At 36.7% G+C, this 12,513-nt stretch overlaps 1 protein-coding gene across 1 annotated transcript in view; it reads right to left on the bottom strand.

Moving 5' to 3' along the window:
* XIRP2 (xin actin binding repeat containing 2) overlaps window positions 1-12,513 on the bottom strand; it is a 157,422-nt gene that overhangs the window by 59,125 nt on the left and 85,784 nt on the right. The window contains exon 2 of the mRNA XM_084642741.1: window positions 9,088-9,241. Coding sequence (XP_084498867.1) covers window positions 9,088-9,241 — 154 coding nt within the window. The remainder of the gene's footprint in view (window positions 1-9,087; window positions 9,242-12,513) is intronic.

Here is a 12,513-nt window from a genome sequence, read left to right as displayed (position 1 = left end):
GAATTACTAACTCAAATATCCCAAATTCAGATATTAAGCCTGATTCTTCTCTCACTTACACCTGTGTAAATCAGGAACAACTTCACTGAAATTAAATGGTACAAAACCAGCATAAGTGAGATGAGAATCAGGCCCATTGACAGTAAAACTACATTCATCAAATTATTTTAACCCAAAAGATTACAACATCGTAAAAAAAACTGTCAGACAAAGGATCATATTCTTTATTAAAGAGCAAAACTTAGCCCTATCTCTTCCTTTCTTGCAGACCATCAGGCTATTTTGCTTACCATTTTAAGTCATTTTAAAGATTCTGAATCAGTTTGCTATTTATCCTGTTGCAAAACAAGTTCTCCTCACACAGGATACAGCCCACTAGTTTACAATTAACCAAGTTTGTTTCAACTAATTAACAATTCTCAATATCATTTAAGTTGTCTGAATCAGTGTATATTATGAGCCATTTTGAAATGTAAATCACTGCAAACTGGAGGCTGTCCAGACTACCTGCAAGAAAAGTGAGCATTTTCCTTTCCAAGCTTTACAGGGCCAGATTTTCAAACAGTAATAAATAAAAGTTAAATAAATACATATTTATTTATGTAAGTTGTATTAAATAAACATATGAAAATAAAAGTTAAATAAATACATATTTATTTATGTAAGTTGTATTACATGTGCAACTGTGTACACCTCTTTTAAATCATCAAAAACCATTATTACATGCTCAAATCAAAAAGAAAACGTATGTTACTATGAACTTCATAAGTATGGTTCAGTAACAAGCTGCAACATAATTACAGGTTGCATTCTTATGCCATCTCCTTACCTTCGATGCTCATCTAACATTAGCAGAAACATAAACTCTGAATCTTGTTTAGCATTATTTTCTCATATCAACTGGTTTAGCATACATGCTTTAAACTCTACAGTGACACCCAATAAAACCAGTGTTCTCACCAAGCACTGCAGTGGTGGCATGACAAGCTACTTTAATTAATTTAATGCATTCTACTTCTAATTACTTCAGGAAAACACTTAGGGTTATTTTACTTGTTTCTTTTATTAATTTTCCTTAATGCAAAAACCCATTTCAATTCACATTGTACTAAACGTTTTCCATTTTCTGTGAGGTAGAAAATGAATGGAACACGTAGGTTTCTTTCAGTGACATAGTAAGAAAAACACCCTTTTGTTCTGCAGAGTATTGCTGTATTGTCTGATATACAGCCTGATCATGAAGTCTTTACAGTCAAAACTAATCCCTAGAGTTAGTTCAATGGGAGTTTGGGCTGCATTTAGACTGCAAAATCAGACCCTAAGTGTAGAATAGTATATGATTTATAGTATAGTATTTATTCTATTCATAACTGGTCAAATCTTCGAGTCCTTACTCATTCCACAGTCTGTCAGAACTCCAGCTGACTTTAATGATGGATAGGAAGAAGATATCCATCTTGATTTTTTTTAAATCTGTCAGCTGTCTTTTTTACAGTTGACCAAAGAGGTGTGGTTGACACTGTTGCAGATCCAAGCAGGAGGTGGTATTCATTTTGAGTGCCTCTGCTTCTGTCTTTGTGATAGATCCCAGAAGGTAGTTTGGGGCACTTCCTTTGGGCAGTTTCTCATCTTGCCAACCTTCCTGTTAATATGTATATAAGGTCACTAGGGGGTTAAAGAGAGAAACGTTGGCTATATCAGCACTTTTGTAATACAGGTTTGCACTTTAAGGGGTTTGTTAGGTCCTACGGTGCTTCTAAGGTTACAGCTGCAGCTAAGAGCACTTTTTTCTATATGTGCCTGGTGAAACATGTGACCTCTTCCCTTAGATGCAGATCTTGATACCATTAGCAAGCCTTTGTTACCTCAAGACTAATATATACTGTTGTAGTGGGTTTTACGTGGGGCTACATCTTGAAGCCATCTGGAAACTAATGTAGCTAATGTAGAATGTGACTGTCCACATACTAAGCAGAGTTTCATGGCAAAAGCATGTAAGATCAGTGCTTCATGGTCTGCACTGTCTTCTCTAATTCCCAGTTGGAGTTTAAGAGTGCAGTTTTATTCTGAAAAGTGACAATATAAAAATGGCACTTTCTTCAACAGATATGCTCCCTGGGGGATTCAGAATCCTATCTACTGAACATAGAGGTTTTAGTGACAAAAATAACTTTTTACTGCTTTTTACTCTCATCAGGTCCACAGAGCCAACCCATCTATGAGAGCATGAGCTGTATTCTATTTCTTTGTCTGCACTATTTACATAACTGTTTACTGAGTTTGTCGGTTATATCTGTGAAAGAAATGAGATTGCATAAAGGGTGGAATCTGACCTTCCAAATCCTTATTATAAGTATGGCTGTTGATTAATCGCAGTTAACTCATGCGATTAAATAAAAAAAAATTAATCGTGATTTAAAAAATTATTGCACTGTTAAACAATAGAATACCAATTTAAATTTATTAAATATTTCTGGGTGTTTTTCTACATTTTCAAATATGTCGATTTCAATTACTACAGAATACAAAGTGTACAGTGCTTACTTTATATTATTTTTTATTACAAATACTTGCACTGTTAAAATGTTAAACAAAAAAATAGTATTTTTAAATTAACCTCATACAAGTACTGTAGTGCAATCCCTATTATGAAAGTGCAATTTACAAATGTAGTTTATTTTGTTACATAACTGTACTCAAGAATAAAACAATGTAATACTTTAGAGCCTACAAGTCCACTCAGTCCTACTTCTTGTTCAGCCAATTGCTAAGAGGAACAAGTTTGTTTCCATTTATGGGAGATAATGCTGCCCACTTCTTAATTACAATGTCACCTGAAACTGAGAATAGGCATTTGCATGGCACTGTAGTAGCTGGTGTTGCAAGATATTTACATGCTAGAGGCCAGTGCCAGATAGCCAGCTGCGCTAAAGATTCATATGCCTCTTCATGCTTCGGCCATTGGTCCTGAGGACATGCTTTCATGCTGATGACACTCATTAAAAAATATTGTGTTCATTAATTTAGTGACTGAACTCCTTGGGGGAGAATTGTATGTCCCCTGTTCTGTTTTACCCGCATTCTGCCGTATGTTTCATGTTATCACAGTCTCGGATGATGACCCAGCACATGTTGTCCATTTTAAGAACACTTTCAATGCAAATTTGACAAAATGCAAAGAAGATACCAATATGAAATTTGTGAAGATAGCTACAGCACTCGACCCAAAATTTAAGACTCTCAAATGCCTTCCAAAATCTGAGAGGGACAAGGTGTGGAACATGCTTTCAGAAGTCTTAAAAAAGCAACACTCTGATGCAGAAACTACAGAACCCGAACCATCAAAAAAGAGAATCAACCTTCTGCTGGTAGCATCTGACTCAGATGAAGAAAATGAACATGCGTTGGTCCGCTCTGCTTTGGATCGTTATTGAGCAGAACCTGTCATCAGCCTGGACGCATGTCCTCTGGAATGGTGATTGAAGGTGTAAACAAAGTGTAAACAAGAAGCAGGCCGCATTATTTTCTGCAAATGTACACAAATTGATTGTCTGAGTGATTACCTGAACAAGAAGTAGGACTGAGAGGACTTGCAGGCTCTAAAATTTTACATTGTTTTATTTTTGAATACAGGTTTCTTTGTACATAAATCTATATTTGTAAGTTCAACTTTCATGATAAAGAGATTGCACTACAGTACTTGTATTAGGTGAATTGAAAAATACTATTTCTTTTGTTTAACATTTCTACAGGGCAAATATTTGTAATAAAAATAAATATAAAGTGAGCACTGTACACTTTGTATTCTGTGTTGTAATTTAAATCAATATATTTGAAAATGTAGAAAACATCCAAAAATATTTACATAAATGGTATTCCATTATTGTTTAATAGTGCAATTTAATCGCATGATTAATCACGATTATTTTGTTAATCACTTGACAGCCTAATTATAAGTAATGATGGCCAACAAAGAAAAAAACCTTGACACTCAACCCAAGCTAAATTTTCAAGACTTACCACTTAAAGAAAATAGCTTCCATTTGTTAAATAAACTACAACTTGTTTTGGAATCAATGAAAGATAGTGAATATGGAATTTCACTATACTGTGTTTACAGCGCCATTTTTCAGAATCGACCTCACCTTAAGGTATTGGCTTTACCTTATGAAGCTGTAAATGGATTGAGTCCTGATTATTGAAGGGTATGTCTTCACTACCAACGTTAAAGCGTTGCCGTGTAGTCCCACTGTAAAAAACCCACCCCCAGGAGGGGAGTAGCTACCCACCCCCAAGAGAGGAGTAGGTCTCAGCAGTAGTGCACTGTCTACAGTGACACTTTACAGCACTGAATGTGTTTTTTCACACCCCTGAGCAAGAAAGTTTCAGCACTGTAAAGTGCCAGTGTAGACAAGGCCTGAGAGACTGCGGCTGTGTTTACACTGCCATTTTTGAGTGCTAAAACTTTAGTCGTTAGTGTGAAAAAACACCCCCATGAGCCACAAAAGTTTTAGCGCTGAAAAGCGCCAGTACAGACAGCGCTTTATCAGTGGGAGCCGCGCTCGTTCAGGGTGGTTAATTTTTATTCCTGGAAGAACCACGGCAGCGCTGTAACTCAGGCAGTGTAGGCATACCCTGCCTCTCTCGAAGATACTACAGCAGTTGCAGTCAGCAGAGGCATTTGAGGAAGCACCTCAGTAGTTTAAAGAGTAAGCAACTGATGGCAGGGTGTTTCCAGAAATAAGTCCTCACCTCGGGAAATCACCCTTCTCTGTGGTCTGCCAGAGTCCAAATCTGTAAATCTTCTGGGCACACTAGGAGGCTTATCTGGGGATTTTGGGAAGGGAGTGGGTTTAATGCTAGAGAGTTGTGATAAATATTATGGTTTAATTGTGATGGTTGGCAAGCATTTTTATGCTGTTCAATGGGAGGCCTATCTCATTATATATGTAAGGTGAAATTCTGAACACACTAAAGTCAATAGGAGCTTTGCCACAGACTTCAGTGGACGCAGAATTTCATCCCTTGTGTCTTACCTGAATTCTGTTTTCATGTTCTACAATACAAATTTGTAAAAGCACCTGGAAGACTGACTAATTGAATCAAAAGAAAGAAATAGGTCCATAGTGAGGATTTAATGCCTCAAAGGTGTAATTAAAAAAATCAATCCTTTCTTCTTAACTATAACATGGAGAACAAAACTATATGAAACCAAATAAATGGATTCTTTTGAGTCACTAAAACTAAAAAAAGTCAATTTTTTTTTAAACAGAAAAAAAGTTTTAGCTTTATGATATAATGGCTGGGTAATAAATTCCTGAAATATAGGCATACAATGTCATAACACTCTTAACAATATGATTTAAATGTTCAATTCCATCTAAGACCAAGTGAAAAAATTGATTTTTAGCAAGTAGTGTCTCATCTTTTATATTATCCTATGATGTCATTTTACTTAATAATCTGCATTACAACTTAACTGGGCTCAAACTGGGTTGACAAACTAACCATTATAAATATTAGGGTACCTCTTACATCATTCCAGGGTGCAGATTTATGAGCTGCCTTGGGGAAAACATTTAATGAGTAGCCCTTTAATAGCATATTTCTCAGAATAGTAATCTTCCATCAGCTAAAGATTCCAGACAGCCTCCAAATGCAGCTTTGGAATCTGCTCTGACTCAGTGACTATAACGGTTAAGTTGAAGTGCACATAGGCTCAAGTTCACACAAGTATCAGATTTTGTTCCTTTTGTTCTTTATTCAAGATGCTTCGTTTCATCATGATTTGCTTAAATATAGCTCTTCTCTTCAGGGAAATTGATCAAAATTGATCTCACCACTGGATATTTAATTGAGGGGGATACATAGAACCAGCCACATGAACTCCAGTTCATCTGTTCTTTTGTATTTTCAGTACTAGTGACAATGCTTTTGGTAGGCTGGTTCCAGTTGTTTGTTTAAACATCACATTCAACTGCAGTATTAGAGTTCTACAATAATAAATACAAAGCACTCAAACGGTACTATTCACCCACAGTGTCACAGGTCAGGGCAACTGCAACTGTATTTCCTGTTTATGATCCAGCAAGGGCATCCATTCTTATGTTTCCAGCTCTCCAGCCATCGTCTCTTTTGGACAGAAACAAATGTCTCTCTCCCTCCTTACCTGAGTTTTTCCAGGTTGCACAGCTCCCTGTCTACTCTGTGAATTTCCCAGCAGTCAGAATTTCCCAGTCAGACTGCTTGAGCAGGCCTACTTTTTCTCCTCAGTGATGGTAGACAGTGTAACTGCTACAGTTAAGTTATCACACAGATCTTTCTCAGCAAGCACATGTATACTTCAGGTGAAAACATTACAGAGAAAACATATTAAAACAATAGAAGAACCTACACACATGCTAATAAGCTTACCAGACAACACCCTAACTCCACTAAGGGCTCTGGCCGGTTAACAGTCCTTCACACCCCCAATTAAGGGTTTTTCTGTGGTTACCAGTTCAGAACCGCTTCGACTCAAAACAAGTACCCTCCTGAATCTGAGAGTCACTCCTTTATCCAGCTTGGGTCTTTGAAGGGACGGTAAATAGGTAATCAGCCAGACAATGGGTCTCTCTCTGAGGATGGATCCAGAGGTGGATAATTTGCATTCTCCTCCTCCCAAGTATTTTCTAGGAATCCCACTTAATTTTCTTTGTCTGGCACATTGTCTCAAAGAGTCCTTTAAAGCTTATAACTCTTGCCAGGGTTTACATTAGCCATGTCTTCTCCTTAAAGAAGTTATATACCATTCCACAATAATACATAAACATTTGCATTCTTTGTACAAATACAACTCCTCAAATACATAAACTTAATTCAGTATGGTTTATTTCAGGAAACTGCCATCTCTGTCACACAAAGATCACAATATTTTACAAGGGTGAGTATGGATTCCTATTCCCACTTTACTGAAGTGGAAACGGAGGAAGAGTGGTTAAGGGACTTGCCCAAGATCACACACCAAGGCAATGGCAAATCTCCTAATTCACTGAACCACACTGCAGCCTGTATTTAGGAAGATGGGATCAGCAACGATGATGTTAGGGCGTTAGTTAATTGACAAAACAGAGGAAAAGGAGATGGCCATGCTACAGGGTGCACAGACCTCTCGCATGGACTAACAAGAACAGGCTGAGAGATAAAAAGGTGTTGCCACCATCTCCACCTATTTAACAGTTCTTAATGTTCCCTTCTTCAGTACAGAGGTTGAAGCTAATTTTATTTATGCTGACATTTACGGTGCTTTGTTCTTCATCAACCCACATGCATTATAATGTAGGTAGTTGCTCAGGGTGACACTGGCTTAAATGCTTCAGGGTCTCTGTAAGTGGAGATGACCCCCAGTTGGCTGATTATCAAAGGGAACGTATACTGTTCAAAAAAGATTCAGACCAAGTTTACATCAGCCTTTGCCTGTGTAAGCTCTAACACAGGCCTCTAGTGGCAGAACACCTACCAGGAATAGGTTTTCCTAACCAAGATTCTGGATTGGACCCTCCTCAGGAACAAATTTTGAAACATTTCAGATCCAAATCCAGATCCAAACTTCCCAGCTCTGGTTTATCTCTATCATGAACCCGAACCAAAATCTGAGTATGAACTACCCTGAATTTGGGAAAAGTTTGAATACAAATCTTGATCTCAATCCAAATTTAACACCTCACGCCCATCTCCATTTTAAATTATATAGATGTATTTTATGCTCATAATAGTAAGGGATTAATAGCAGCAGTGTAATATAACCATAACCTGCAAGTCACAACAACTTTGCTGTTCTAGTACTGGACCTCTCTCTTTAGCAACCATTGAGCCAAATTGTGTAATATTGTCCTGATATCACATGAAAATCTGGGGATGAGGTTGAGACCATCAAAGTAATTTTCAGATGCGTTCTGAACCAGGATTTGCCATGAACTCTCCAGAACTGATGCATTAATATACTTTATCATCTAAGTCCTGATCCAAAGGTTCTTATCCCATTTGCTAGTCGCTCCAATTGTCTCATTATTACTGTATGTGTGGAACAGAGAGCTTAATTTGGTTCCTGGGTGTCATATGGAATTGGTCTCTTCTGTACTGAATATGTATTACACTAAACCGTGGTTAAAAAAGTATCATTGCGGGAAGCGAGGAGATAGGATATATTGTTTTTCTTCATTTCTAATTTTTTTTATTTCTTTATTGATAGGGTCAACTTGAGTAGCAAGCTGAAGGTCTGGGCAATTTACACACAGAGAGAAGTGCAATGGGGCTTTATTATTATTATTATTATTATTATTATTAATTATTATTTTTAACAAACACATTGCTAACTCCATATTACCAAAATGTACAATCCAGTTATTGCCTCTTCAGAAACGATTAATGGTGTCTGTATTTTTAGCAAAGTACTGTATTCTGTGGCTCTGTCATTATTGAAAATTATGGTAACAGTGCAATCTCAGGCATATGAGCTATTAACATTTTAATGACATTTACAAAACAATTAATAAATCAAAATGATATAACATATTCCTAAAAACTGTGACACAATTCTGTCATATTTTATCCTAAAATCATTAAACACATTTAGGGTAATCATCTGAAAAAGAAAAGATGGAAACCTTTTTTTTTTTTTTTTTTTACAATTGATAAACACATCTAATTCTTTTCTTATGTGCAGCTTTGATTATACAACTACGATTCTCCTTTGTCACTTTGATGATCAAGTGCATTGTTCTATGCAATGCACTTTTTTTCTATTGTAACAGCACTATCTTTGGGGGAAAACAGAGACAGTTATGTGTGTTGAGGTCTTTTTTGCAATAGTGCTAATAACCTATTACACATAGCTACTTTACAAAGAAAATCCCAACGTGAAAAATTAAAGGGATGTCAACTAAATTTATGTTTTAGTGCAGCTGATGCCATTTTCTTAAAAACAGAACCATATACTGTATCATCAGTTTTGTTTTACTTTTTAAACAAACACACACACATATTCTTTACCTTACTTGTTCAGTACAAGGTACAAAAGCAACGAATCAGATCAAAGCGTTAGCTAACCTTCAGAGCTGTTGTTCTGACCATTTTCAGATGACATCTTGTCAAAAAATGTTTTCCCACCTTTCGCGTCTGAATCTTTCACAGAAATGATGGAATGGCTCCCAGGCTGATTTTTGAATGTTGGTGAATGCAAACTTCTCTCAATTTCTACTTCCTGTTAGAAGACATTAAGGGGATGTGTGTTCAAAGCTATCAGTAGGAAACAGATGTGGTTTTCTGGGGGAGGAGGGTGTGAGGAGGCGCAGAGTGGGGAGGGGGGCAAGGGGATTCCATTTCATGAGTGATGTTTTCCAGTATGTTACAGGGTAAATCTCTTATAATTTGCAGAGAGTTACAAATGCATGGCTGCTGCTTAGTTTACATTTCAACAAATGGTAATGCCTGGCAATAGCTTGCCGTTCTCATTTGGTGTTTCTTTCATGGTTCCCCCGCACCCGCTCCTCCCCAAGAAAGAGAAACCGCGGTGATAAGTGTCACAATAAAAGACACCAATTGCTCACATAAGATGTATATTTGTTCAAAGGAAAGTGGACAAACGGAATTTCATTAATTGGTATATAACATATATAAACATTAAAAGATGGGTCAGAGCAGACGTACACAGTGTGTGTCTTAGTCAACAATTTGATTTTTAATATAATGTTAACCCTGTTATGATATTTCAAATGCATTTTATTAATCACAATGGACCATCGTTCCACCTTTACAGTTACTACAGTTATCACCACAAAAAACGTCTACAGTACTTTGAAACAAAATGAGTGAATAGTTTCTAAACCAAAACTACAGTGTCACTGAATTGGATGCTTTGGCATGCTGTTTGTTCCCCCACGTGATGTGCCACTTAGTACAGACCTGTTCACCATCTTGGGCACATTGGATCTAAAGCTTTGGACAAAGCCTTTAAATTAAGTAAGTGAGCCGAGACGGCTCCAGCAGTAAAAATTTACTTTATATTTCAAGGGAATAGGCTGACAGATCCCTGTAAACTGAGAGTATAAAGAGGGTACATTTTCCAAACAACTATAAAGCAGAGACATGACAAACAAGTTACTTATGACATTTACTGCTTTTTAAATATACTGTAACTAGAGCTATGTGAAAATGGAATATAACAGCTCATAGCTTTTCAAATACTCTTATTACAGTATATAACTTCCTATATTATATTTTCTCATATCTGTCATCTTAAAAGACAAAGCTCTTTTGATAAACGTCTATTCGGCAAATCTTGTGGCGAGAATATAAATTAGAGCAAGAATTACTCAACACTTTTTCAGTGTTGTGAAATATTTGAACACACTTAATCACAACATTTAAAGAAATAAAATTTGTTGCTGGTACCTTCCACTCTTTGTAGTATTATTTTATTATCTAAGAGTGTTTACAGAACGCTCAGTGACAAATTACAAGGTGAAACACTCATACATATAAAAGCTTGTATATTGCAGAGCGCTGTTCAAAAGATGTGGTGCCTGATTTTCAGACAGCACCTCCATTTTTGTATCATAATGAACTCTAGGTACAAAATTATGGACACAGTTGTCAACAGAAACAAAATTGCTCCTCTGAAAATGCAGGCATGGCTGAGACCTATCTTAGAACCAACCCATTAAGACTAATAAAGTGGAAATGTTGGGGGAGGGGAGAAGTAGGGTGGCCAGATGTCCCGATTTTATAGGGACAGTCCCAATATTCAGGGCTTTGTCTTATATAGGTGCCTATTTCCTCCCATCCTGATTCTTCACGCTTGCTATCTGGTCACCCTGGGGGATGAAAAGCACTTCACAACAATCATATGCCTTTTTGCATCTATAAGAGTCATGCTAACTAATCTAATAGGTGGGTGAGTAGCAATGGAGCAGGAACTCTACTAACCAAGTTCACATCAGAATGTTGAGCTTATCCATACCATTATTTTCTAAGCAAAAAGCCAAGTTCGTGAAGAATCCATCCACTGGTGGTATTTAGGTCCTTAGCAAACTCCTGTTGGTAGCTTTGGAAGTCCTAGTGGTTTTATCAAGTCAGGTTGGTCTATCAATATGCCTTGCTGTCCCTAGTTCTATTAGGGCCTGATTCTCAAGTATGCCAAGACTGCTTCACAACTCTTCAGCAATGCAAAGGAGCCTTAAAATGAACATAAATTACATTTACACACACCTTAAGGGCCCTTTACATTGCCAAAGTCAGGTACTGTGGCTTTAGTGTAAATGAGAATCAGGCCCTTACACTCTATTTTCATTTGATTCATCTTTGAACCTAGAAGAGTACTGTACTGGACTTGATTGATCTGAAAACCTGCAATGTAATCCCTGATGAGATGAAGGTACTTACTACTACTGTATGTCGTACATTTGCACAGTTAATTTTCCTTATTTGGAAAGAAAACACTATACATCTTTAAAGCACAGAATAAGATCCTGTAATTTGCTAAAAACTTTTTCATTTTCTTCAACAGGGCCCTGAAGTATTTCATTGTTACATTGTTTTTGTACTCCAGACAATTTTTGTCTTTATTTTTATGCAAATAAGGCAACGGTGAGCTCTCAGAATCATATGAGCTTATCTAAAATGGCTAAATAGGATATGTTTTAGAACAAAAACCAGCTGACAAGGCCACAAAGAAAAAGACAAATTAACATTTAAAAACAGGCGTGTGTGTATGTGTGATATATATACACACACATAGATATAATTTGATTTCAGATGTATTTCAGGTAAATCAGTGATGGGCTTTTAAAAGTCTTTAATCAGAATCAGATGGGAGTACATAAAAGTGATAGTTTAGTTCAATATCATCTTTAGGTATCAGGAAGATTTAAAACCCTTGAAAAACTCACAGTGCTAAAATATAAAAAATAAAATTAAAAAAGTATGATTTTTTTAAGTGACCCATGACCTGGAGCAGAGTTCAGGCAATGACCACTCCCATACTGGCATTGTTATTCCAAAACAAAGTATCTGGTATGGAGGTAAATTATACAGTGTAAAAACTCGTGGAGAAGAGGGGAAAGATAGCATCATATAAAGAGGCAGGGAATCAAGGGGGGTCTACTTTTTAAAAAAAAAACATAAATGACACATTTTTTCAGCATATCAGAATGAGTGGTGACTGAGCAAGTTTTCAGGGCACCCAAATGAGAAGCCTATATATAGATCTAGGTCTTTCTCTTGCTTTAATAGTATTGTGGTGTGACATTCTATACCTTGGGGGAGTGTCCTGTAATCCCCATATTCCTCATTTTTATATAATCGTGATCTTACATATAAAGCATGCCTTGTAAGGTATCAGGGCAAAGGTTATGACCTGCTGAATGTCATCTCTCTCTCCATATATGTTTAATATAAATGCATATGAAGTTATGAGAATTGTATTGTATGGTTGTCACTAAAACATGCTGTAAGTTGGGGAATCAGTCAGATATT

Source organism: Lepidochelys olivacea, assembly GCF_965140295.1.
Source record: "Lepidochelys olivacea isolate rLepOli2 genome assembly, chromosome: 11".
Taxonomy (NCBI): Eukaryota; Metazoa; Chordata; order Testudines; family Cheloniidae; genus Lepidochelys; species Lepidochelys olivacea.
This window is presented reverse-complemented; position numbering and strand designations above follow the sequence as displayed.